This window comes from Astyanax mexicanus, chromosome 9 (genome assembly GCF_023375975.1).
Source record: "Astyanax mexicanus isolate ESR-SI-001 chromosome 9, AstMex3_surface, whole genome shotgun sequence".
In the NCBI taxonomy this organism is placed as follows: domain Eukaryota; kingdom Metazoa; phylum Chordata; class Actinopteri; order Characiformes; family Acestrorhamphidae; genus Astyanax; species Astyanax mexicanus.
This window is the reverse complement of record NC_064416.1, coordinates 25,980,420-26,005,135: the sequence shown is the minus strand read 5'-3', so window position 1 is coordinate 26,005,135 and position 24,716 is coordinate 25,980,420. Positions and strand designations below refer to the sequence as shown.

Below are 24,716 nucleotides of genomic sequence, written 5' to 3'. Positions count from 1 at the left end.
TTTTTTGCAAGTTTTCTGCCACATATTATTTTCAGAATTTAACATATTAACTTTTTTTTTGGCAAAACGTGAAATCAAGCTATCATACAGTAATTGCGCTTTAGTACGGTAACATTACTATTCAGTATTTCACCCCAGTTGCCAAAGATCACTGTTTTTTTTACATGTATTGTCTTGCAGTTCTAGTATTTCACTGATATTTTAGCATATCACAGGCAATTTTGTGTAATAATGCAGAAAATGTTGCTTCTTATTCTTCTTATTTTACAGCTATCAATTCAATTAGTACAATTTTTTTTCAAATAAAATCATAACACATAATAATAATTTAGATAATACAGTACCAGTAAAAAGTTGGAACTTATAGAGGAACACATAAGGAATCATGTAGTAAAAGTTTTAAACAAACCAAAATAGGTGGCTCTTATCTAGGGTGCTGTTAACTAGCGGTTTCTGAGATTGGTAACTCTGATGAACTATTCCTGAACAACAGAGGTAACTCTTGCTCTTCCTTTCCTGGGCAGTCCTGATGAGAGCCAGTTTCATCATAATGTTTTTGATGGTCTTTGTGACTGAACCTGAGGATATTTTAAAGTTCTTAATATGTTTCAGATTGACTGACCTTCATTGCTTTAAGTATTTGTTTCTTTACTTAGTTGAGTAGTTTTTTTATAATATTGATTAGAACATTACTCATTACAAATTCACTGTATACCAACTCTACCTCCTCACAACTTTACAACTGATGCTCTCAAACACATTAAGAAGTAAGAAATTCAAGTAATTATCTTATGACAAGTTCAGCACAGCTGTTAACTGGAAGCTGTTCCATGTAACCCTACCTCATAAAGCTGTCATCTAAGCAAGACGTGCCTATTGTGAAGAGTCTTAAATATAAAACATTTCATAGGTTTTTCTTTATAGTTTGGATGACTTTAGTGTTAATCTACATCGCAGAACATTTTAAATCAATGAAAAAACACTTAATTTAAGGTGTGTCCAAATCTTTAACTGGTACTCTATTTACTGGGAAAAAAATTAATATATATTGAGGAATATATTGTACCGGTATATTGTATTTAGTGTAATGTATAGGTTAAGAATGTGTTTTACAATGTAGCAGTTTCTGCCTTTTTTCATTCAATTTTGACTAAATATAGAGTATGTTTCTAAATGATTGCATCATAAATGTAAATTGAACCAGTAGTATTAGCTCACAACCCAGTGGGGGTCAAAACCTACAGCCATAACAGCCCTGGTGCCCTGCAAGCAGGCAAAAATTTGTCTCTCTATGCAGCACAAGTCACATCTAATATCCTCTGAGCGCGCCGCCTGAGACCGCCACCACTGCCACGCAGATCTGCCAATGCAGCACATCTCCAAATGCGGCAACAAATCTCCAGTTACCAGGACAGAAAGCTACAGTGCTACAGTGACGCTGCTGATGATGATGATGATGATGAGGAGGAGGAATAAGAGAAGGGCCTTACCTTCTGAGTTGGCTTTCCTCAGCTCCTCGTCTTTGCTCTGTAAGAGGATAATACAGCTTTAATTGAAATGTCTGCCACTGCATAATCCCCCATTCGCCAAGGAACCTTTTTTACCTTACGCAGATTAGGCGATGTTTCTGATATTGTGGTTGGAGCTAAGAGGGCGGATATTACAAGGGAAGGCTGCAGTTACTGTAGACCGCATAAATCAGATAGCAGTAAATGATTTATGGCCAGTAATGAATGAGGGGAGTGTTAAATTGTCTCTGAGATTTAGTAAAGCAGAAAGTGTTATTTAGAGAAGTCAGGAATGATTTGTGTTGGGAGACGCATCTGTGTGGGACGCTTAACAAGGTGATTGCACAGTGGAACAGGAAGACCTAGAGTGTAGGTAGAAATGCAGGCTTGTAATGCAATTAGTCCACATGGTTAAACACATCTGACAAAGCTTTAAGCATAAGGCTGTGTCCCAGACACGCACACACACACACACACCTGGCTCTTTTTGGAGTCGGACGGAGGTGTCTTGGTAACGCCCATGCGGTGAAGCATAACATGAAGCCGCTGTTCAAAACTGGAGGAGCTTTCGGACGCGTGCTTCTGAAAGAAAGGAGTGAGCGTGACTAAAATAACAAGAGTTACACACAGCACTTTTCTACAAATAACAACTATATAATACATCTAAAGATGGTGTAAAAACAAGCTCCACACTTTTCACTGATACTGACACTGGCCTCCAGTGTGAAACAACTGTGGGCAGCTGGCTCTGTCCTAAACATACACATCAGAATCTTCAAAGGCTTGAGTCCTAACATAACCTCAGCTGCCAGACCAAGCGTCACACTGCTCAGTACGAGAAGTTCTTCATCTGACGTGTGAGGTGTTCTCTACAGTTATCTCTACAGTGTAATATTAAGATCAAAGATCAAACAGAGATCACATTCATGCTTTTCCCAAATTTAGAGCATTTATTCTTGTTGCCTGTTTGAAAAAAAGCTTTACAGAATATTGGCAAAAATATATAATGTAATATAAGATATATAGTACAGTATATATATATATATTATATGTTACTACTACAGGTTCAGTTTAATAGTAATTCTAATGTTACTGTTAATACTATTCATTACAATTCAGTTCAATTACTACTTTTAACAAAATTCTGTATTACTGAACTAGTAGTAGTTATTCTTTATATTCTATTGTACAATTGCTTTTGTTACTACTATTTAATACCATTCAATATTATTAATAATATTACTAAATGCTTAGTACTATTATCACTATTCATTACTATTCAGAAATAATAATAAATATTTACAACTTTTCAGTACTGTTACTACTAATAATATTATTCATCAATATTCGTTTTTTGGTACTACTAATTTCTACACTATATTTTTGCTATTATTATAGTGATGCTATTATCACTACTAAATATTACTACAGAACACTACTGCTACTATTATAACCATTTAGTACAACTGCTATTGTTACTGCTAATAGAAACTATTATTACTATGTACTGTTTTATTAATTATTATTATTGTTACTGTTACTTCAATTTGTTACAATGCAGTACTGGTGCTAGTATTTCCTACTGTTTGTACTATTCCTACTTTATTTTTTTAAATAATAATTTTATTTTTCACTAATAGTACAATAAAGAATTACTATAAGAATTATTACAACAATGCATTCCTATTGAGTTCTATTGCTACTGTAACTGCTAATCAGGACCATTACTAGTCTCTCCTGTTTTCTAATATTATTAATAGTATTAGCACTATTCCTTTCATGGTTACCTTACTTAGTTGGTGGCTATGCTGCTATTCATTCATTTTTAACATGACAGAGGCAGAGAAACTAGGCGCACCACATCTCGCATGAGCATTACATCATTCCTTTAAAAAAGCCAATGACATCATCCCTGTAGAATCTGCATACAAATTCATAATAAACCAGGCAGACTATACCCATGATTTTCTCACTACACACATACAACCCTCACACTTCACCCAGAACTCACAGACAGCATAAGGACAAGCTCTTATGTTTTTTGAATTAACATTTATTGAGAACCAGATTAATAATTAAAACATCTGTATTGTAAATTATCATTGCCCAGTCAACATACTAGGGCCCTTCATATAAAGCCATTGCTAACACTGTTAAATAAAAGACAACCTGACACCCAAAAATACTGTTTCAAACTAAGGACTTTTAAGATCAGTGGTTAAATTATTTAAACCCTATTTGTACTGATGGCTTGGAGATTTTGAATAAGCTGTTTGAGTTAAAACTGTTGCCTCTATATATTTAGTCAGTTTCAGTTTTTTGCTGGCCTGTCTGTCATTTTTGTCTAAACTCTGTTGAAAGTGCTTTCCTTGTCACCTTGATGTTCAATCCCGAAATAATCCAAAACCAAATTGCATTCCTGTACAGTACCAGTCAAAACTCTGTTCTCGTTATTTAGTTTTCTTAATTTTTACTATTTTCTACATTGGATATGAATATTGAAGACATAAGAACTAGTAATAAACAAAAAGTGTTTGGCCCCCACAATCCCCTGACCTAAGCCCAACTGAGATGATCTGCAGAGTGAAGGAAAAGAAGACAACAAGTGCTCAGCACCTGTGGGAACTCCTTCAGGTCTGTTGGAAAACCATTCCAGGCACTACTTCATTAAGCTTTCTGAGAAAAATCCAAAAGCGTGCACATCTGTCATTAAAGTGCCAAATGTGCTACTTTGAAGAATCTAAAGCATAAAATAATTTCAGGTTTGTTTAACATTTTCCTGATGAGAGCCAGTTTCATCATAACATTTTTGATGGTCTTCAGAACTGAACTTTTTGAAAGTTCTTTACTTAGTTGAGTAGTTCCTGCCCTAATATGGATTAGAACATTACTCAAACAGGTACCTCTACATAACACAACTGTCTTAAACACTTTACTGAAAGGGCAAGAAATTCAAGTAATTTCCTTTCGACAAGGCACAGCTATTAACTGAAAGTCATTTCAGGTGGCTACCTCATAAAATATACTGAGAAATGGCAAGATGTGCAAAGCTATTACCTAAGCAAGAGGTGCCTTCTTTGAAGAATCTAAAATCTAAAACATTCTGGTTGTTTTTTTGTTTAATTTTTTTTTTTTAAGAAGTTTTTCTTCATAGTTTGGATGACTTTCGTATTAATCTACAATAAAAAAAAATGAAAAAGCACACAAGTTTAATGCATATCCAAACTTTTGACTGGTACTGTACATTTGGTACTAGTATGTAATGTAGATTTAAAATTATATTGCAGGTCTACAAGTTGGCTTACACCCTTAACTCTCTCACCACATTATACATGACTTTGCGAATATCAAGCCAAGGCCAAACTTCCCAGTAAAACTTCCTCAAGCTGAAACTCCCAACAGAAAACGTTAATACATCCATTCTTTCTTACCTTGGCCTGCATGGCTGCAGTGTCCTGTTCTGGCTCCAGCCCTGTGAGCAGGATGAGGGACTGTGACTTGCCCTCTCTGAGAGAACGACGTGTAGGCTTGGGCCTCCTCTCCCCGTCGGGGGTTCGGCTCTTCTCCAGCGTCCGACTCTTCTCCCGCTCCGAGGGTGACACTGCTGCTACGGGACTGGGAGTTTTGGTGGGGGAGGTGGGTGCAGCAGGGGACAATGCTGGGACCTCTTCAGTTTTGGCAGGCGAGGAGGCAGGAGGGGTGGGGGTGGAAGCGGGAGCAGGAGCGGCTGCCGGGGCAGGGGTGGGCATGAGGAGAGGTGAAGGAGCTCTAGGTGCCATTTTCTCGTCTACGGCTGGTGCAGCGAGGGCCGAATCTGTGACGGTGGGAGTGGGAGCAATGGTGGGTGCTTTGACGATGATATCCTCCTCTGTTTTCTCCTTCTCTTTTTCTTTCTCTCGTTCTCTCTCCTTCTCCCTCTCTCTTTCCTTCTCGCGCTCTTTCTCGGCCCGTGCCGCCTCCCGGAGGGGTCGGATGAGGTCTGCTATTGAAGTCTTTTTGACCTTTCCCTCCGGGGCACCCTCGCCCTTGGCTCCTCGACCAGCACGGACCTTCTTAAAGGCAAAAAAGTCGCCAAACTTCTTCTTAATGTTTTTGGAGGGGGCTGAGGAGGGGGTAGGGGTCGTGGTAGTGGTGGTAGTGGTGGTGGGAGGGGTGGTCGTGACACACGTGGGCTCTGCAGGCTGTGCTTTATTGAGGGGCTGCTCCCTCTGGTGCTTTCTGAACATGAGTAGAGGAGAGGAATGAGGGGAAATGAAGTCTACTGACAATCGGCAAGGGTTTTCTCTATTAGTACAAGCACAGTTCATCATGCTCACATATTAATGTGCATATTCTCTTCCTAGATGTATATTGCATGTTCAAATGTATCCAGGCACCTCATCTAATAAATCTATCTAGTCATGTTTCTCTGCATACTTTGTTAAGCTTCTTTCAGTCTCCATTTCAGTGGTCAGGACTCCACAGAGCATGTCAGGACGCCACAGAGCAGTTTTTTTTTTGGGTGGTTGGTCATTCTCAGCACTGCAGTGACACTGACATGGTGGTGATGTGTTAGTAGTGTGTGTTGTGCTGGTATGTTGTGGTGGATCAGACACAGCAGTGCTGCTGGAGTTTTTAAACACCATAGTGTCACTGCTGGACTGAGAACAGTGCACCAACCAGAAATATCCAGACCAAAGCATCCTGTGGGCAGTGTCCTGTGACCACTAATAATGGACTAGAGAATGGCCAACACAAATAGTGCAGCTTTTGTCCCCGACTTTACATCTACAGGGTGGACCACCTATGTAGGACAGTCTGTTGGGTTGGATGGTAAGTGGACACAAGGTTATGAAAACTAGATTTTTACAGTTGGAGCCCCAGATCACCAATTCATGTGCTTGCCAACAATTACATGCCCAAACCACTTAAACCCAGCCACAGATCTATATTGCTTGGCAAACCTCATCATTTAAAAGGGTTTATTTGGGGTTCACCTGTTGTGACCCCTATTCCAAATTACAGAGACCCATAACCAATTGGATGCAGATGTACACAAAGTCTCTGTAGACTCCAATAGGACAAAAACACTTCAAACAGACCATCTTACAGGATATGTACAACATCCTGTGAAAGGTTATATAATATTGTGTAATGAAATCATGTTTGAAATTCGGATTGATTTTTAGAATATTATACACTGTATAGAGGATATGGAATTTACTTTAGATTTATGTCCAGTTAATGTGTAAAATGCCAGTATAAGATTGTAAGAAACACATCTTATCAGGAAAGAGAACCAATAATAACCAGGTTTGACAAGTAATTAGACCTTCTCTAACCCTTGGTTCACACTGGCAAGTAAAAATAAGTTGCTAATCCTCCAAATTATCCCTATATATTTACTTTTGTGGGATATGAATGAAGTATGGTGGAAATCAAATATTCAAAGACCCTTGTGTCTGAAATTGGTCTAAATAATTTACTTTTGGCAAATAGGTGTAGTTTTTTGTCATAATTAATTTATTGAAGAAACTCTCAACTTGATTTGTCACTTTTTGTACTGTCGCAGTGTCGCTTGCCGCTTGCCAACAAATCAGAGATACAAATCACATCCTCCAATAGGTAATGATATCCACACCATGTTGCTACTTGTTCTGAAATTCTGGTGCAAGTTTTAGGGTAAGAACATGTATTGACAGTATTTCAGAAATCACAAAAATTCCCAGCAGTGCTGTTTCAACACTAAGTTATCATAAAAAGGCTAGAAGCAGTTTTTGCACCAAAGAATGGCTAAAACTCCCAATTGAGACATCTATAATTTTGGATGAACCTGTGTCTGGATACTTTTGGACAAACAGTGCATGTGGTAGAGACTATGCACTAACACAGGGGTAAATCATTCTGGTCCTTGAGAATCTCAGTCTTGTACAGGTGATTTCTCTGCTTTTAACCTGGTAACTAGCAGATCTGATTCCACTCAGACACAATTCTCTCCCCAATTTAGCTTAGCCGATCGCCCACTCGCAATAAATCACTTGCAACACCCCAAACACAAGAACTAGGTGAGGACAAGCACAGCCTTTTTTTGAACTGGACATTACTGGGCGTGGTCAATTGTGCTCCGAGTGCTAATAGTGAAGCAGGATGACCCGGAAATTGAACTTGCGATTCTCGGGCCACGGTATCAGCATCACATTCTGCTATACCACTCCCAGTCCCAGTGGAGAACAGGAATGATTTACCCCTGCACTAATCACAACATCACAACAGTGGTGAAAGGTTTGAGTGGGAGTACTCACAGGGGGTCATCAGGGATGATCTTCTTGGTGAAGAACTCCTCTACGCCCTCGTCCACCCTCCCCATATTCTCATTGGCTTCATTCTCACTCTCAGCTGCCTGCTCCTACACACACACACACAGACACACACAAAGAGAGAAAACAAATGCAAGGTCATTCACTGAGACTGACAGACCATTCAAGGTTGACATGAATGCAGAAATCTGATCGTTACTGGATAAAAAGGACTTTAGTATAAGAGAGAGAAAATAACAGTTTTCGCTACAATTTCTCTTTTAATAGGTTTATTCAGCCGTAGCTTTCATTATTAACACAGATTCTAAAATGTGCCCATTTAGGCATTCAGTCTCTTCAGATATATTTTATCAGTAATTACCAGGGTTGCTACAATTACAATAAACACCAATTAGACAAAATATTGAAAAGAAAACTAACACCTTCTTATTTCTATAACTTGTTTCAGCTCCACTAACCATATAGGAGTAATTTGTTGCTATCTTCAATGATTAGGACCCCACAGAACCACCACAGTACGAAATATGTATATTTTAACTTTATGTTTTATCATATCATATATTAGCATTTCTCTAAAACATATTGAGACATGAGTTTTTACTTAAATCCCCATTTCTTACACACACACACACAAACACACACACACACTTGCAAATTACAACACTGTCTTCTCCAAATAGACAGGGTTGATTTTCTGTTGCCTGTGACTGTGTCCTCAGGCGCATCTGTCTCTGTTGTCCCAAGAGAAAACCAAACCCAGTCCCATGCTTTTTACCCTCTGTCTGCTCCTCCTCCTCCTAATGCATTTAAACCCCCCTTAAACACACTCACACGCTGCACACAGGCTCACACAGAATGAGCTACATCCTTGCTCATCAGTGCTGATGGGTGTATGTATCACGTAGCCATGGCAATAATTCAATAACAGACGGAGCCCGTCTTCAACGTCGAATTTGGTTCAATTAGACCAAATACAATGACACCATGCTGTTTTTAGCACGCAAAACAATGTGCTTGATGAAAGTCATTTGTCTCTGATCCTAATAAGGTGCTACATCACAGTGTAGAACTGTATTATTGAGCATTTTTATGAAACCAGTTATATAATCCATCACCACATTTCGGCATTCATCAAAATTAAATACAACATAAAAACAATATTTCAAATACAAATATTAGTATAATTGGCCAAAACAAGGTTAGTTATTAATTAACTATGGCTGGAAAAATGTATCTAGAATTAATAAAAAATTGACAATCAGAATGAATATTACCTTGCACATTTTTAGGTTTTGGAAATACTTTCCCCATAGTGTGTATTCATGTACTATTTATCTATAAAAAAAACAACACAAAATAAATCTTTACATGATAACTTCCTCCTCTTAGAGTCTTCAACATTGAGAACACACAATTGAACACAGAGTGGAAGGTAGCCCAGGGAATAACTACACACTGATGGTAAGCCGATGGGAGAGGCTCACTATGCAAAAAGATTGTGCCATGGTGCCATGTGGCCACACCAGAATATATTTAGTTTGCACATGTTTATTGTTTATTCATGATTCCCACTGTCATATGCACAATATTTATTCTCACTATATGTTGATACCTGCACCTCTTGCACATTGTTTAATTATTTCATGGCATTATTTTATTCAAATGAATTTAATTTAATGCTCAAAAGTGTTCATTTCAAAGCCAGACATTAGTCTGCAGTCAAGCACAGAGGAGTGCTCATGTCAGCACCCACACTGGACCAGAGAGAGATAATATACTGATGGAGGAGAAGTCAGTTTCCGGAGTTTCAGGCTATGAACTAAGGTAACATCTGTTGTTTTTGCACAAAGATAGGTGGGTGAGGAAGGAAATCATGCAGTGATATAACTGGTTAATAAAAATTCCCTACTGCTTGTACTCTGCTTCACAGCCAAATGTCAGGAGCCATTCAGACGTGCACTTTAAAAGTCACTGCACTTTAATCAAAGATTAACAAAAATGTTGTATTCTGAATGTTATAATCCAGAGTATTGTGCTTAATATGAACAAAATAAGGAAGCATTCAGGTAGTACCGTTAATCTGCATGCACAGCTCATCCTGCTCAGTGTGCTACTGAGTCTGGTCCATGGCAGTGATCTGTTAATTAACTATCTGGCAACTGTCACCTTTTATCTGAACAAACTTTATTCCAGATAAAAATCAAAATCAATAATACATAAAGCATGATTCAAAATATGCATGTGTGGTTAATTAGAGGTTGTATTGTTTCTATAGCTTCTAATTAAGGTTTTATTTTAAATATACATAATTGATAACAATTACTGCTCAAAGCAATCATGATTCAATAAATAAGTCAGAGCATCATACAAATTTCATACATGTAAATGAAGATGCATGCATGTAATCATTTGAAGTGCAAGTATTCAACTATTTGTTAAATGTTATGACAGGACAATTCCAAATATATACAGGCTAAACATGAATATTGCAACTAATGGAAAGATTGAAATGAAATGTACTGTATATTACCAGGTGTGTCATCAGCTTTTAAGGAAGCATTGAAGCACTGCCATCGCTTCATGGCACTACTTCAGTCAGTATGTTCCTCTTTGTATTGTTTGTGTTCTAGCTTTTGATCATGCCTATTGCCCATTCCCCAGTCTTATTTCCACACCCCGGCTTGTCAGGTAAGGAACACAATAGCAGGCAAATACAACAGGCTGCCACCATCAAAATGAGCAAGTGAACTGGATCAGTTGAAACAGAATTACATGCTACCCAGTCTAAAAAGCCTCAGCATCCTTCTAAAAAGCTCCATGATCCGAGGCAAAGAAGGCATGAGCAAATAATGGCAATACCTGATGCCAGATGGCCTATAATCTAGATGCCGAGCTGGATATTTCTGAACAGGTAAGCACTGAGCCTCAGCTAAGGTTTGCTAACCATAGCTAGGTAGTTTATTACAATCACTAGTAGTGACTGGCATATAAAGTTATTTCAACATTTCAAGTGCTCACATTTACAAATACTCTGGAAAATGGACTTGGCTTGAGTAACACAACCAGCGGCGCATTAAGCTAACTAAGAGTTGACAGAGTTAACACATAAATATAAATATATATAATAATATAAAATCCACGCAAGATTGGTAATCTGCAAACAATCAAAACATCACATACACTTAATCCAGTGCCAAAAAAAAAAAAAATTATTTCTATGTTCGATTTGTTTTGTTTTTTTTATTTACTATGGAAACATTTTATGTTAAGTTGAGGCAGAGAATGAACAACAGAGTGACATTCTCATTGATTTGAGAAGGGCGTGACCAAAATAATTGTTGACTCATCGGCTAAATATCGGATAATAATTGACAGATTTGTTGACTACCCTTTAGTATTTGGCAATCATAAGTTGCAGTTATATCTGATAGACCTCATCCAGTCAAGAGGAACTTATGTATAGTGTACTGCAAGGTTATACAAAATTCAGAATTTAATTGCGAATGACGTCTAAATTCCAATTCAAGTCTTGATTTGCAGGAAGCAGAATTGGAATTGCATGAAATTCAAAGAAATTCATAATACATAATTAAGGTGTATTTATTAATGAGGCTTTACAATTTATATAATAATATAAAACAGATCATTACATTTTTAATAACTTTTAAATTGTGGAAAATTATAGGATAGTAGTTCATTTCCCAGAATATCATTTGAGGCGCTGTTGACTATTAGATTTAGCCTTACTTTAATATATGAAAACTGCAATTAACAAAACACTTTTTATTTGATCTGTTTGAAATGAAGATATTGCTAATTCAACATAAAGGGAATGTATGCTTAATGTTAGTGTCTGTACTTCCGTTTGGAAAAATAATGTATGTTAAAAGTATCCCATTTTCTGATACAGTATGTGAATAGAAGGAATTTCTCTGAATGGTAATGAATTAAATTCCACCTCATGCTGAAAAAGTCATTATTTGAATTCAATTAAATTCAGAAATTTTGCAGAGGCCTGGTGTGATGTGCTGATAGGTAGGTAACAAGCTGTGTCAGTGTCTGTTTGTGGCAATGTTTGTGATAACTGATTACAACCAGCATTAGGGTTCTGTTCAGGCATTTAGACCTTTGTAAGAAAGACCATGTCGGTTAATGAGCTTTAAAACGACTATCTTTAGGTAACTTATGCCAAAATTGATTTTATACAGTAAATATGGATACATGAGCATGTTTGTCTGTTACAGTGGAGATGATCAGTTCATATATCACACAAACACAATAAAAAATTGCTATGAACACAAAGGGTGTTATGCCAGGGTGTGTTTTGTCTATTTGAGTCCTCCTGCACCGACTCTGAGGGCCTTCAGGCAGAGTGGGCACTGCAGGCAGAAGCGGGAGAGACAGAAAAGAAGAACGAGAGGAAAAAAAGAAAGAGAGAGAGAGAGATAGAGAGAGAGAGAGACCACTGCAGAGCTATAGCATCCTTATGCAAATGGAGCGCCACACGCCGCATGAGAAATGGATTATAAATCATTTAATGCCTAGTGGCCAATCAGAACGCAAGGCTCCTCATCACTCCACTGCATCTTCAAAAAGAGGAGGTGGCACGCCGGAGAGGTGTTTCCCACACATTATTACACACACATTCTCACGCACAATGCACACATACACACAGGATTAACAGAGGCATACATATGCCAGTGCAACGATGCACTAATTTCACTCACTCACTCCTGCCTATGTGGCCTTTTATTCTGACTGTTCTGAGCAGAGCTTTATAGGAATAAAATCAACACCGAATCTAACATATACAACAAATATCACAAATGTTGTTTTAGCTGAAATATGTAATTATTTACATCTACAGAACCTTGTAGTCTATTAGTATATATATATTTAAAAAGAGCCCTTCACCCTGAGTAGTGTTATCCTTTGTCTCACATTAGATAATGTAAACTTCCGACCAAACAGGACATGCCTAGATCTTCAACCAACCAACACTGTGATGAAAGATGTGTGTGATTTAAGCTTCAGAAGAAGGAGAATCTTTCTGTGGAGTGTTTCTCTTTAATTTTAGAGATAACATATACAGAATAGAAGTGAACATTCTGGGTTTTTTTTGTCCATTCTGGCTTTTATATTGCAGCTTATAAACTGCTGGAGTCTGTAGATATATTTTTTAAAACTTCAGTGTAATGAGAAAAGAGAGGCTAAAAGCCAATAAAAGTAGAAAGCTACTGAATTAATAAAATACAATACACTTGACACAGCTCTGGAAAAAATGAAGAGACCGCTTCAGTTTCTGAATCAGTTTTTCTGATTTTGCTACTTATAGGTTTATGTTTGAGTAAAATGAACATTGTTGAACATTTTTTGTCACTTAGAGCATTTATTTGCAGAAAATGAGAAATTGCTGAAATAACAAAAAATCCACAGAGCTTTCAGACCTCAAATACTGCAAAGAAAACAAGTTCATATTCATAAAGTTTTATAAGCTCAGAAATGGTGGAATAACCCTGGTTTTCAGTTTTCATGCATCTTGGCATGTTCTCCTCCACCAGTCTTACACACTGCTTTTGGATAACTTTATGCCTTTACTCCTGGTGCAAAAATTCAAGCAGTTCAGCTTGGTTTGATGGCTTGTGATCATCCATCTTCCTCTTGATTATATTTTAAGTGGTCTCTTCTTTTTTCCAGAGCTGTATATATAAGTATTGTAAGCATTGTGAGTTTTTAAAATTATCTGTTCTAAATGAGTCAGAACAAGTACAAATGTACAAAAAGAATTTGGTTTAGGATTGTTATTCCACAGATTTACAATTATATATACAGGATCAGAAAAACACCATACACCAACAAAGACTATCAATTTATTGTTAATGAAAGTTCTGTTATTGATCATGATTGACTACTTCTGTTAGCTTCTGTGTGCCCACATAAAAAGGGTTTGTTTGATTGTTTAGCCACAACTGTTTTTGTTCAACTTTTTCAACTCAAGTTACAACCAGAGTCTGCACAGTAGAAGCTACTAGAGACAGATAGCACATTGAGAACAAATATCTCAGACTCCCTTTATTGACTTTACAGTATAGCGTAAACTGGAGCTGAAGCAAACCAAGCTATTTTTTTCAGTAGATGCCGAGTTTGACACCAAATGGGTAATATTTCAACTGGAAAGTGCATTTCGTGTATTTAAAAGTAATAGAAGTTAAAAACGTCTTTAGACAGGGCCTAGAAGAGGTCAAAGGGAATAATAGGATAGAGGAGTGAAGGAGGGGAAGAAGTACAATATAGATATGTCTGATTTGGGATGCAGGTACAGAATATTCCAGAGAGCAAGGCTAAAAAAAACTGCCCACAGGGATCTAAGACAGCTTTTTTTAAGATTTAAAAAAATATTAAAAGCTCTGTATTCACTGGCCATTGAGAATAATTATAAGCCTCCATATCATTCCTGCCATAGGAAATCAATCAGTGACTGAAACAGCAGAAAGCAGTAAGTTCTAATCATCATAAAACTTCAAGCAGTGCAGAGTTTCATTTCAAACCCCACTGCTCCATAAAAAAATGCAAAATGGGCGAATAGTCTGCTGTCAATTTATTTTCAGTAAAGAGACAAAATCCTTTTGAAGCAAAGTTCTGAGGCTAAAAGTGACAGAGAGCAGTATTTTAGTTTAGCACAATTAGCAAGATAACGTAAGCCAGACTAGGATTGTCTAATTGAAACGCACTTATATTTGCAGTTTGGTTGTTAGGCCACAGCAGGAAATGATGTATTGTTGTATATTGTAGTTCTGGTTCATTCACACTGTCATATTATGCATCAAGTATAATATGTATAATACATATTATATATTATAATACAACAACAAGTCATGAGAAAATAATAGGTTGCACTATTTTAAAGGTCGAATTTCAGAGTTTTAATTTTGCGGTCTCTAGAATGAATGCACAAGTTGGTTCTTGTGAAAAGGTGCTCCGGTTCTCCTGTTTTTTAAGCTATTTTAGTTCGGTGGAGAAATGTGGGGGGAAGAACAACATGATTTTGGTGCTTACTTAAGCAGTAATACACAAGAGGGAGTGCTATAATAAGTGCCATAGATCAGCACAGTAGTGCTAATATTACGCGTTATAGCAAAAACCTAGAGGGTATTATTGCGATTATATCACAGTTCCATTATCGCTGAGTTAAAGAGCATGAGAAAATACGATCTGGTTGGTTATAAACATAGTTTCATTGCTGCTCTGTTTGTAGCTGCGCTGTTTGGCTGGTAAGCGCTGCATTGTTGCTAGGTTACCTGTCTATGGCGGAGTAATACATGAAGAATTTTGGTTACAGTGCATTACTGGCTGATAATGGCATTCATAGAAAGCCTTTCAGCCAATCCCATTGCAGGGTCGGAACTAACTGTGGTATAATCATGAATATTTATGACATGCAAGTGTTTTGCCTCTGATTGGCTAAAAGCACTGTGATGCTCTGTCCATGGCTCTGCAGCGGGCAGTCACAAGCCAAGGTGGGCAAGGCCATGAATCTTAATTTATGGGTTGATGTCAGTCCGGGGGGTTTTCCTGATTCACTCATTTTTTGTCTATTTTCTTTTATTGGCTAATGCAGGAAATGGGGGTAGAAGAACAGTTACATGTGTAGCATGCATATGCAACGTGGAGTGACCAAGTTTATTTCAAACAAAGCAACTACTAAATGGTTTCTAGCGAAATGACACATTTAAGTGTATAAAATATAATGCAATAATTAAATATAATATAACAAGTGTATTCAGGAACATTATTCTACATTTTGAAAGGCCAATTATTCAAGCCTCATTTTTATGAAGTCCTCCTATCACCAGCAATGCCTCAACAGACCAGCACAGGCCTTCTCTGATATATGTGCAGTCTTCCACTGCCACTTTTCCAATTAACACTGATACAGCACCACTGAGTAGCCAGAGTGCTTGAAAGACTTTTGCTACTTCAGCTAACAGATATCGGTATTTTCCCACACCTTTACCACCCTGAGACAGCACGGTCAATTTTCAATGCTGTTTCTGTTATTGGCAAACAGCATTATCATCCAAACCAGCATCTTAGTCTTGCTGAACTAATCAGAGCAAAGTTTACAAGCTGTAATGCTTACAAGAAACTAAGTTGATTATGATTGTATTATAAAGGATATAATCTGATATAATAAAAGCCTTAATATCTGAAAACACATAACGATTTAACATGAACAAAACAGGATGGTTAAAGATGTTCCTTGGTCAATGTTGTGTCTACAAAAACAGTAATTCAAAGATGTTTTTCTTGCTGTCCTTTTTGCTTTAGGCCGTCTGTGTTCTTGTCTGTGTAAATTTAACAAAATTCTCTTATTCCAGTTTACTGAAACATTCCCCTTCACACAACCCTGCTGTTCTCAGTTCCTCAAGCTTTGTTCCACAATCCAGACAGGTGTCATTATCACCTGTACATCCTTACATGCACCTAAAACTATATAATTAGAGTTTAGAAACCAGTATCTTTAAGAGGGAGGCAGCCATTATGCTCGTTTGTTTGGAGTGAGTGAAATTACAATATGGAGGCAGTCTGGCTTGTTAAGCAACAGAACGAAGAACATTACTTACAGCTTCTTCAAGCTCAAATTCAAAGATCATTTTCTATCAAAGAAAAGCTCCCTGCTGCTACTTGAGACTTGCAAAATCAGTTTTTGGAGAAGCTTTTAAAGATTTTCATGCAGAGTATTAAGTGGCTATGTGGGATCTGATTGTGGGAACAAGGTTGCGTGAATGAGGGAGAGCGAGAACTGACAAAAGAAAAAATGATACACGGAACTGAAAGGGGCAGAATTGTTTTTAAAAATATAATTAAAAATATTCTAATCTAAAAAGTAGGGGTGGGCAATATGCCTCTAAAATAATATCACGATATTTCATGATATTTTCGCGATAACAGTACTCTTGCCGATTTGATTAAAAACGCAATTAAAAAAATAAATAAAAAAATACACTACTGCAACAAAATGAAACTGAAATTTTATTATTGCATGCAATATGATATGGCACACCCTTAACTGGGATATTAAAAAATACAAAAGTCAATGATCCAGAATGTCATGATTCGAATAATGCACTCCAAATATCTCCAATAAAGTTAAAATAAAATAAAAAGTTATGGGGAAATAAATGATACTGGACAGATATAATCTGTCTTCAGTAAATATATAATAGAAAATGAGAACAGTGTGAATTTTTCTTTTGCTAAAAACAGCAGAAAATAGTACCCTGATGTGAAAATTAAGGGTGGGTGATTCAGGCTCATGGTTTACATCAGATAAGTCAGAAATGAATAAAAAAAAAAAAAGTGTCAATTTGGGCCTAGGTTGTGATTGCTAACCTTGAGTTGATGCTAAGCTAAGCAATGTACATTTCTAAATATATGTATAATTTGGGGAATTTTTTTTTTTTTAATCTTTTGTTGTATTTTTATCATAGGTGTAGGTTCTACCTACACATTTTAACAATATGATATGGCACACCCTTAACTGAGATATTAAAAAATACAAAAGTCAATGATCCAGAATGTCATGATTCAAATAATACACTCCAAATATCTCCATATATCCAGGATTTAAAGTAAAATAAATGATACTGGACAGAATATCATTGGTAGCTTACAACTATTTTATAGCACTGGTATGATGCCTCACATGAGTGTCAGTCAGTGTATGTATGTTAAAGAGACTTTCATCGTTTCATATTAGTTATCGAGTTCTGTGAAACTGGCACTAATAAAATCCATAATTCCTAGTATTTACTAAATTAGGAGTGTTTTATCCTCTTCAGTAACACAGATGCCATGAAGTGCTGTGAACGAATGACTTGCGATATATTGACCGATATCGTGGGCAACGTATTGTGATAATACTGGATTGTGAGATGCCCTGCAATTCTTACACCTAGTAGTGAGGTAGCTGCCCACCGCTTCATGTGTGTGCTCACTGCCCTTTTCACTAGTGTGTGTGTGAGAATGTGGGGGAGTGAGAGAGAGTGCTGAGGTGAAAAACAGAGAAATGCTTATGCAGCCAGGTGCATAAGGGGTATCTTAACTGGGGCACACACACACACGCGCGCGCACACAGCCAATGACTATTATTCCATTACCACTTCCCCATATAACAGTCACTAGCCTCTCCCTCAGGCACCACCTGTCATTGTATTTCTGCTAGCCAAGTGGCATACAATATGGACACAAACACACACACCCATAGATCACTGGGCAATAAACACACTCACACACACACACACACACACACACACGCAGGTGGTCTGATGCAGTGATCCCAATGTTCCCATCCTCCCTTCCACATCCCAGCAGTAACAGAAGAGCGGAGCTGTTCTCTCCAAAGATTCTGATCTGACAAAGCTCTTCTGCCCGCACACTGACCCCACAGACAAACACACTCTCTCACACACACACACACCCACACCCAATCCACCCAACACACCCAACCCACACCAATACACATCAAAAAGCCATACAGTTCACCACAACAGCACCATACATGCAGCTCTACACATACACCCACAGGTAACCATGACAACACAGCATCGAGGAGAACCTCACTACAGCAGTATCTCCCTACAGCAGCTCAGAGGTATCTGTGATGACCCACATCTCATCACGACAACCCACCATTGCTCCCCTAGTGATTGTTCACTAAATATGCCAACAAGGTCAGCATGTCAATCCAAACACCGCTACCATAATGTTGGGAACCCGCTGACCAATGAGGGATTAAAACATGGATGCCATTGTTTCACTCCCTTTAATACTGTAAAAACGAAAGCAAAAATGTCTGCAATATTGTCAAATTTGCAACCAAAGTCTGAGTTTATGTTTAAAAATAAAAGTAAAATGCTGATCATGTATTTTATTACCAAATGATGACGTTTCCATCACCTGAAAAAAGTGGCAGAGCCCTGCTCGCTTTGCTGCTAAGACATGGGTTAAAAGATTCTTTAATATATTTGCAGTATACTAAAATGCATTCATTTTTTTAATGGACATCTACAGCTCTGGAAAAAAAATTAAGAGACCACTTCACTTTCTGAATCAGTTTCTCTGATTTCGCTATTTATAGGTTTAGGTTTGAGTAAAATGAAAATTGTTGTTTTATCCTATAAACTACAAACAATATTTCTAGTTGCCTGAGAGCTCAACTTTAACTCAGCTATTCCATGTAATGAACAGAAAGGTCTTACAGATTTTCTGTTGAAGCCAAGGCTGTCATTTACTTTGTCATTTACCTAAAGTTTTTTACGATATAGTAGAATAACTTTTTAATACCTGATTTCGAGGGGAAAATAAAAAAATGTGCCAATGTGTTGGAATTGAAGATGCAACTGGAAATGAAAAGACTGTTTACAGGAGAAAAATGAAATTGAAAGTGGGTTGTTTTGTCACTGAAACATACAGGAGTGGGCGGAGCTAAACATCATACTGTGAACAGCCATCAGTGGCACTGGACCTGTAGTGGCTTCAGGTTTAACTGACTCTGCACTGTCCATGCCTATACACAAAATAAAGTAATAGTAATAAAGCCAATGCTGTATATTTAAGTCATATAACAAGCTATAGATATAGTTGAGAATTTAAGATTCAAGAGAGATATACAACTGTACACACTGTGTGTGTAATATTGACAGAAAGCTAAACAGCTCTGTAGGAGCTGCACACAAGCCTGTGGTCACCAGGCCAAATGCCAAGTGACAGCAAGAGTGATAAAGCCCCCAAGCAATGAGCTGTGGAGCAGTGGATCTGTGTTCTCTAATACCTTTCGGGATTAGTTGGACCTGATTTCACTAATGTTTTTTTGCGGCTGAAGGCAATCAAATGCTCACAGCAGTGTTTATGTGTATGTGTAGCAGACAAAACACCTTTTTTCCCCCCATAAGGCCACTTACCCAACCCACTCATTAGGACTCCCTCTATCACTAGTGATGCCCCAACACAAGGAAGATAAAGACTATAACATGCCTCCTCCGATACAGGTGAAGTCAGCCACCGCCCCTCTTCTAACTGCTGCTGATGCAGCATTGCCGAGTAGCATCACAGTGTGCTCGGAGGAAAGCGCAGCGACTCAGTTCTTATACATCAGCTCACAGACGCCCTTTGCTGAGTGAAATCACCATTTGGAGTAATGTGGGAAGAGAGTGCCATCTACCCTCCCAGAGAGAGCAAGACCAATTGTGCTCTCTCAGGGCTCCGGTAGTCGATGGCAAGCTACCGGCGATCTTCTGATCATAGTGGCAGTACTTGCCCGCTGGACCACTCAGAGCCCCAAAACACCTTTAATAATATAACAATAGTAAAGACAAAGGTATCTAGTGTCTTGTCCCATAATTTTGCAATGCCCTATGAAATCTGGACCTGTGGGATATGTCTGTGGGGTCTTATAGCTCTACATCTTTACACTGTTACTAATTTTTTTATATCTAAATATTTATTGTCATTATCCTGCAATAACCTTTTCATTTTAAAATCGTGTTGTGAGGATTTGACTGCATTGAGCAATAGGAGCATTGGAGAGGTCAGGATGTTGGTTGATCAAGAGCCCACCTCACCCCCAACTAAAAGCACCATCATTATTTCAGAAAACTCCTCTAACCCACTCCTGGTATTAGGCATAGTGCCAATGGGTTCATATTTTCTGCTCTAGAGAGCCTTATTCTTTTCAGCAATACTTCTGTAGAGGGACTAGATGAGCTGTGTGTGCATTTGCACATCCATGTCAGCAATGCATGCGGCTTTAAGTAGCTAAAGGCAATGGACATAGAAGGTCGGTTTCCTGGAAAGAGTTTTTTTTCAAATAAAAAAATATCCATTTTATGTAAACCTTTGAGCACCCCTGGTAAAATGATGTGCGTTTTTGATCATTTGGTTGTTTGTAAGGATATGTAATAAAAAATACACTTCAGCACATCACATTTTAAAGCATAAAATGTATCTACTGCAAAATTATCTAATGCATATTTCTTTAAAATTGCTGTAATATTTAATTATGCAGGGTGTGTTCAACAATAATGGATCATAATATTTTACATATATAGCACAGGAGATCACTGTATCTCTTCACACCTACACACTTCTACAGCCCACAGGCCATTCAGAGATAACTCCTGAATCAGTATCCTCCCAGCCCTCTATATGATAATAAGTGACATGTGACAGTATTCACAAGCAAAGGCATGCATGCACGCTCGTACACTTAGCATCGCCACGAGACCCTAACCAATCACCATGGCAACCATCTGACCAGTCACTAACCAGGAAATACAGCCATCAGAGCAAAAGAGAGATAATATGCAGGGATACCCGCACACACATGCAGAATAATGAATATCACATCTGTTTTATTGGGTATTAAATCTATCATGCTATTAATTCTATATTCTATACTACTATTAAATGTTGTATGAGTGAGCTTAGTCACAGACTAAATTTTCCTATCGTTGGGGAATCTCAATTCAAATCTAGTGTAGTCAAAGGTTAGGCTTAATCCCTGTTTGGGAAACTGCCCCTTAGTGTATCTGACTGAATGACTGACTGCACACAAACACACACAGACACACACACACACACAAACACACACACGCCCACCTCCCCATACACACACGGTCACGCTACATAGACATCTTCACTAGCAGAGCACTTTCTCCCAACCATTTCATTCAGGCTGAAAGAGCTCACACACAGAATATGGAAGATAGAACACACCGCTAATGGAGAACAAACAACACACACACACAACCTTTATTAAAATACTTCAACCAAATTTTAGACCGCAACAGATGATGATGCTTCTGACAGTCATAGTCATATACAGTCATTGGCAAGAATGCCACACACACACACATACACACACACACTGGTGGCTGATGACTGGTGCATAAGCAGATTCCACACCCTGACACTACTCCAATAGACAGATCCACCTTCGCTGATGACAGAGAGCAACAGAGGGGGTGAGGGAGGATGAGTGAGGGAGCGGCTGGAAAAGAGAGAGATAGAGAGAGAGAAGCCCTCCTTGATGTTGATAAACATTAATAATTAAGATGCTACAGCAGTCACATTGAGAGGACCCGTCTATAATCACTGAAAAAAGACCATGCCCTGTTCTGATAAGAGTACACACACACACACACACACACACACACACCACCCAGCTGGGAGTCACAAATACACACATAGGAGAGCCTTCAAAAATGGCAACACAAAAAACACACCCAAAAATGTCTCTGGCTACAGTAGCCCCATCTCTTTCTCTCTCTCACTCTCTGTCTATCTTTTGCTTTTCTTTCTCTCTACATCTCTTATTTTCTGTGCTGAAGCATCTCTGACATGAAGACACGAAGGAGGAGAAACATTGAATAAAATGGAAAAGAGAGAGACCCTGGAGCTGCTGCACATTCCAAACACACAAACACACACACAAACACACACACACACACATATATATACAGTACATATTCACATGTAGGAATACAGGAATACAGGCACAGACATACACACACTGCCTTCTATGCACACACTCCACTGCTGCTGCTGTTTCTGCTGCTTTTGCTGCGGCTGCCTGCAACAACCTGAGAACCGCCATCTCCCTCCCTCTTTTCCTCTCTCTCTCCCTCCCCCTCTCTCTCTCTCTCTGCCTCTCTCCATCCCCCAGCACCCCAGTCTTCCTCCTCGGTCCTCTGCTGCCTCCATCTCCATCCCTCTCTGTGTCTCATTCTCTCTGCATCCCTGTCAGCCTTCAGCTCTCTTTGCTTTTGCATCCTTCCCAGCCTCTCCCTCTCTCACCATCTCTCTTCATCAGCCTCACCTCTCTCTCCCTCTTCCCCCATCTCTTCCCATGTCTCTGTCACTCCTTACCTGAGGCTTGCTGGGTGGCTGCCTGTTGCGGCGGTTGGGTCTGGGCCGGGTGCGGGTGTAGTGCCTCAGCGTTTGGCCTTCGATGGGCAGGTCCATAGGGGGCTGAGTAGACACGGGCTCCGGACGCCGGGGCTCTGTGATGCTGCTGCCCGACGCCGCTCCACAGCCAGAGCCGGCAGGTTCCGCCCACCTCCCTGGCCGGGTGGGGCCTGAGGTCCTGGGTACGCCTACGGCTGCCGTGACGGACAGGCTGGTCGCCAACGAAGAGGAGGACGACAAGCGCCGCCCCCTCTCCTCAGCTGTCAGCCTGGAGCCCTGAGTCCCTCCTCCTCCTGCTCCTCCTCCTCCCTCTCTCTCCCTTGCTCGCTCCCTGTCTCTCTCACGTTCCTCCGCCTCCTGCTGGGAATGCGCACTCGCCCGAGCCTGCTGCTCGCCTTCCTCTTCCAACAGACCTGCAGAGATGGAGAGAGAGAGAGAGATGCAGAGAACAGAGGAGATAGAGAGAGAGAGAGAGAGAGAGAGAGAGGAAACAAGAACACAGAGAGAAAAAGAGATAAGACTATCCTCAGCCTAATGGTGTGCATATCTAAGAAGAAGAAGAACAGGCAGCAAAGAAAAGATGCAAGATAGAGGTATGGAAGGAGCCGTAAACAGGCATGTCACATGGAAGAAGAGAGGAGGCAAACAAGAAGAGACCAAAATTCAAGACATTCAAGATGCAGACTTGGTGGACTGACTGACTAAGCTGCTTTACAGGGCACATCAAAAAGACAGGATGAAACAAAAAGAGCAAGAGAGAGAAAGGCATACAGACAGACAGCCAGAAAGGGTGTAGCTCCCTGTTTGTAAACCAGGATCCTCCATCCCTCACTCCCTCCCTCCCTCCCTCCCTCCCGTCCTCCCTGCCCCTCTCTCTATCCCTCTTCCAATAAGAGACTCAGTGGGCTGCGATTAAAAGGGCTATGCTCCAGTTAGCTGCAGTCAGCCGCGGCTCCACAGCTGATCATTCTTGCATTTTTTTTGGTCAAAAGGGTCTCAAACCACCTAATTTTCTTACAATCTGCCCCTGCCCTCCTTTCAGCCCATTAAAAGATATGACAAGGCAGGCAGACAAGCAGAGGGACTCCCAAGAGAGAAGAAGGGGGGATCCCCTGCTCATACACACACACACATACACACATAGAGGAAACACCCAAAAGACAGGTTAACAATCTACCCATTAATGTATACAGCCATATACATGCCCTGTACATCAGGGCTGGGAGATATATACAAAAATAATGTATCACAAGATTGATAACAAGACATTTTCACAAAACACAATATTTTGAGTGATATACACAAAATACACCAGTAACAGCAGACTAATACTTGTTTTCTTTCCATAATTTGAGGTCTGAATACTCTGCATCTTTTTTGTTATTTCAGCCATTTCTTATTTTCTGCAAATAAATGCTTTAAATGACTATATTCTTTTTGGAATTTGGGAGAAATGTTGTCAGTGGTTTATAGAATAAAACAACAATGTTCATTTTACTGAAACACAGAAACTGATTCAGAAACTGAAATGGTCTCTTAATTTTTTCCAGATCTGTATATGGCAGATGTTGTGTAAATAGAATTAAATTGCAAAGTAGTACCTGCCGATGTTTGCACTCAAAGTATAAAGCAACACCACGCTAATAATACAGATATTCACCCAAAGAACCTAGTAACAGCATGCTATAATGCTGTGTGTTACAACCTCAAATCAAAAGCCTGATCAATTGAACATAAACAGTGTGATATTTAGATTCACCAACACAAAATGCTTCTATATTGAACCAAAAGTGGGTTCCTATCTGCCATCACTCAAAAAACATACTAATAATTTTGAGAGTGCAAGGTTATATATCTGAGCATGCTGTGTATTTAATTGAAATGGTTCAGCAGTCTATTAAGGAGAGAAGTGTATTATCTATTCAGAACAGAACCAGGTTAAATA

At 39.0% G+C, this 24,716-nt stretch overlaps 1 protein-coding gene across 2 annotated transcripts in view; it reads right to left on the bottom strand.

The window, feature by feature from the left end:
• The window catches only part of carmil2 (capping protein regulator and myosin 1 linker 2), a 67,453-nt gene that overhangs the window by 9,013 nt on the left and 33,724 nt on the right, over window positions 1–24,716 (bottom strand). The window contains exons 31-35 of one of the 2 annotated variants that reach the window (XM_022679717.2): window positions 22,733–23,184; window positions 7,790–7,893; window positions 4,940–5,726; window positions 1,986–2,090; window positions 1,491–1,527 (exon numbers count right to left, since the gene is read on the bottom strand). In XM_022679717.2, the coding sequence (XP_022535438.2) occupies window positions 1,491–1,527; window positions 1,986–2,090; window positions 4,940–5,726; window positions 7,790–7,893; window positions 22,733–23,184 (1,485 nt within the window). The remainder of the gene's footprint in view (window positions 1–1,490; window positions 1,528–1,985; window positions 2,091–4,939; window positions 5,727–7,789; window positions 7,894–22,732; window positions 23,185–24,716) is intronic. The other variant, XM_049483576.1, reaches the window with a different exon arrangement.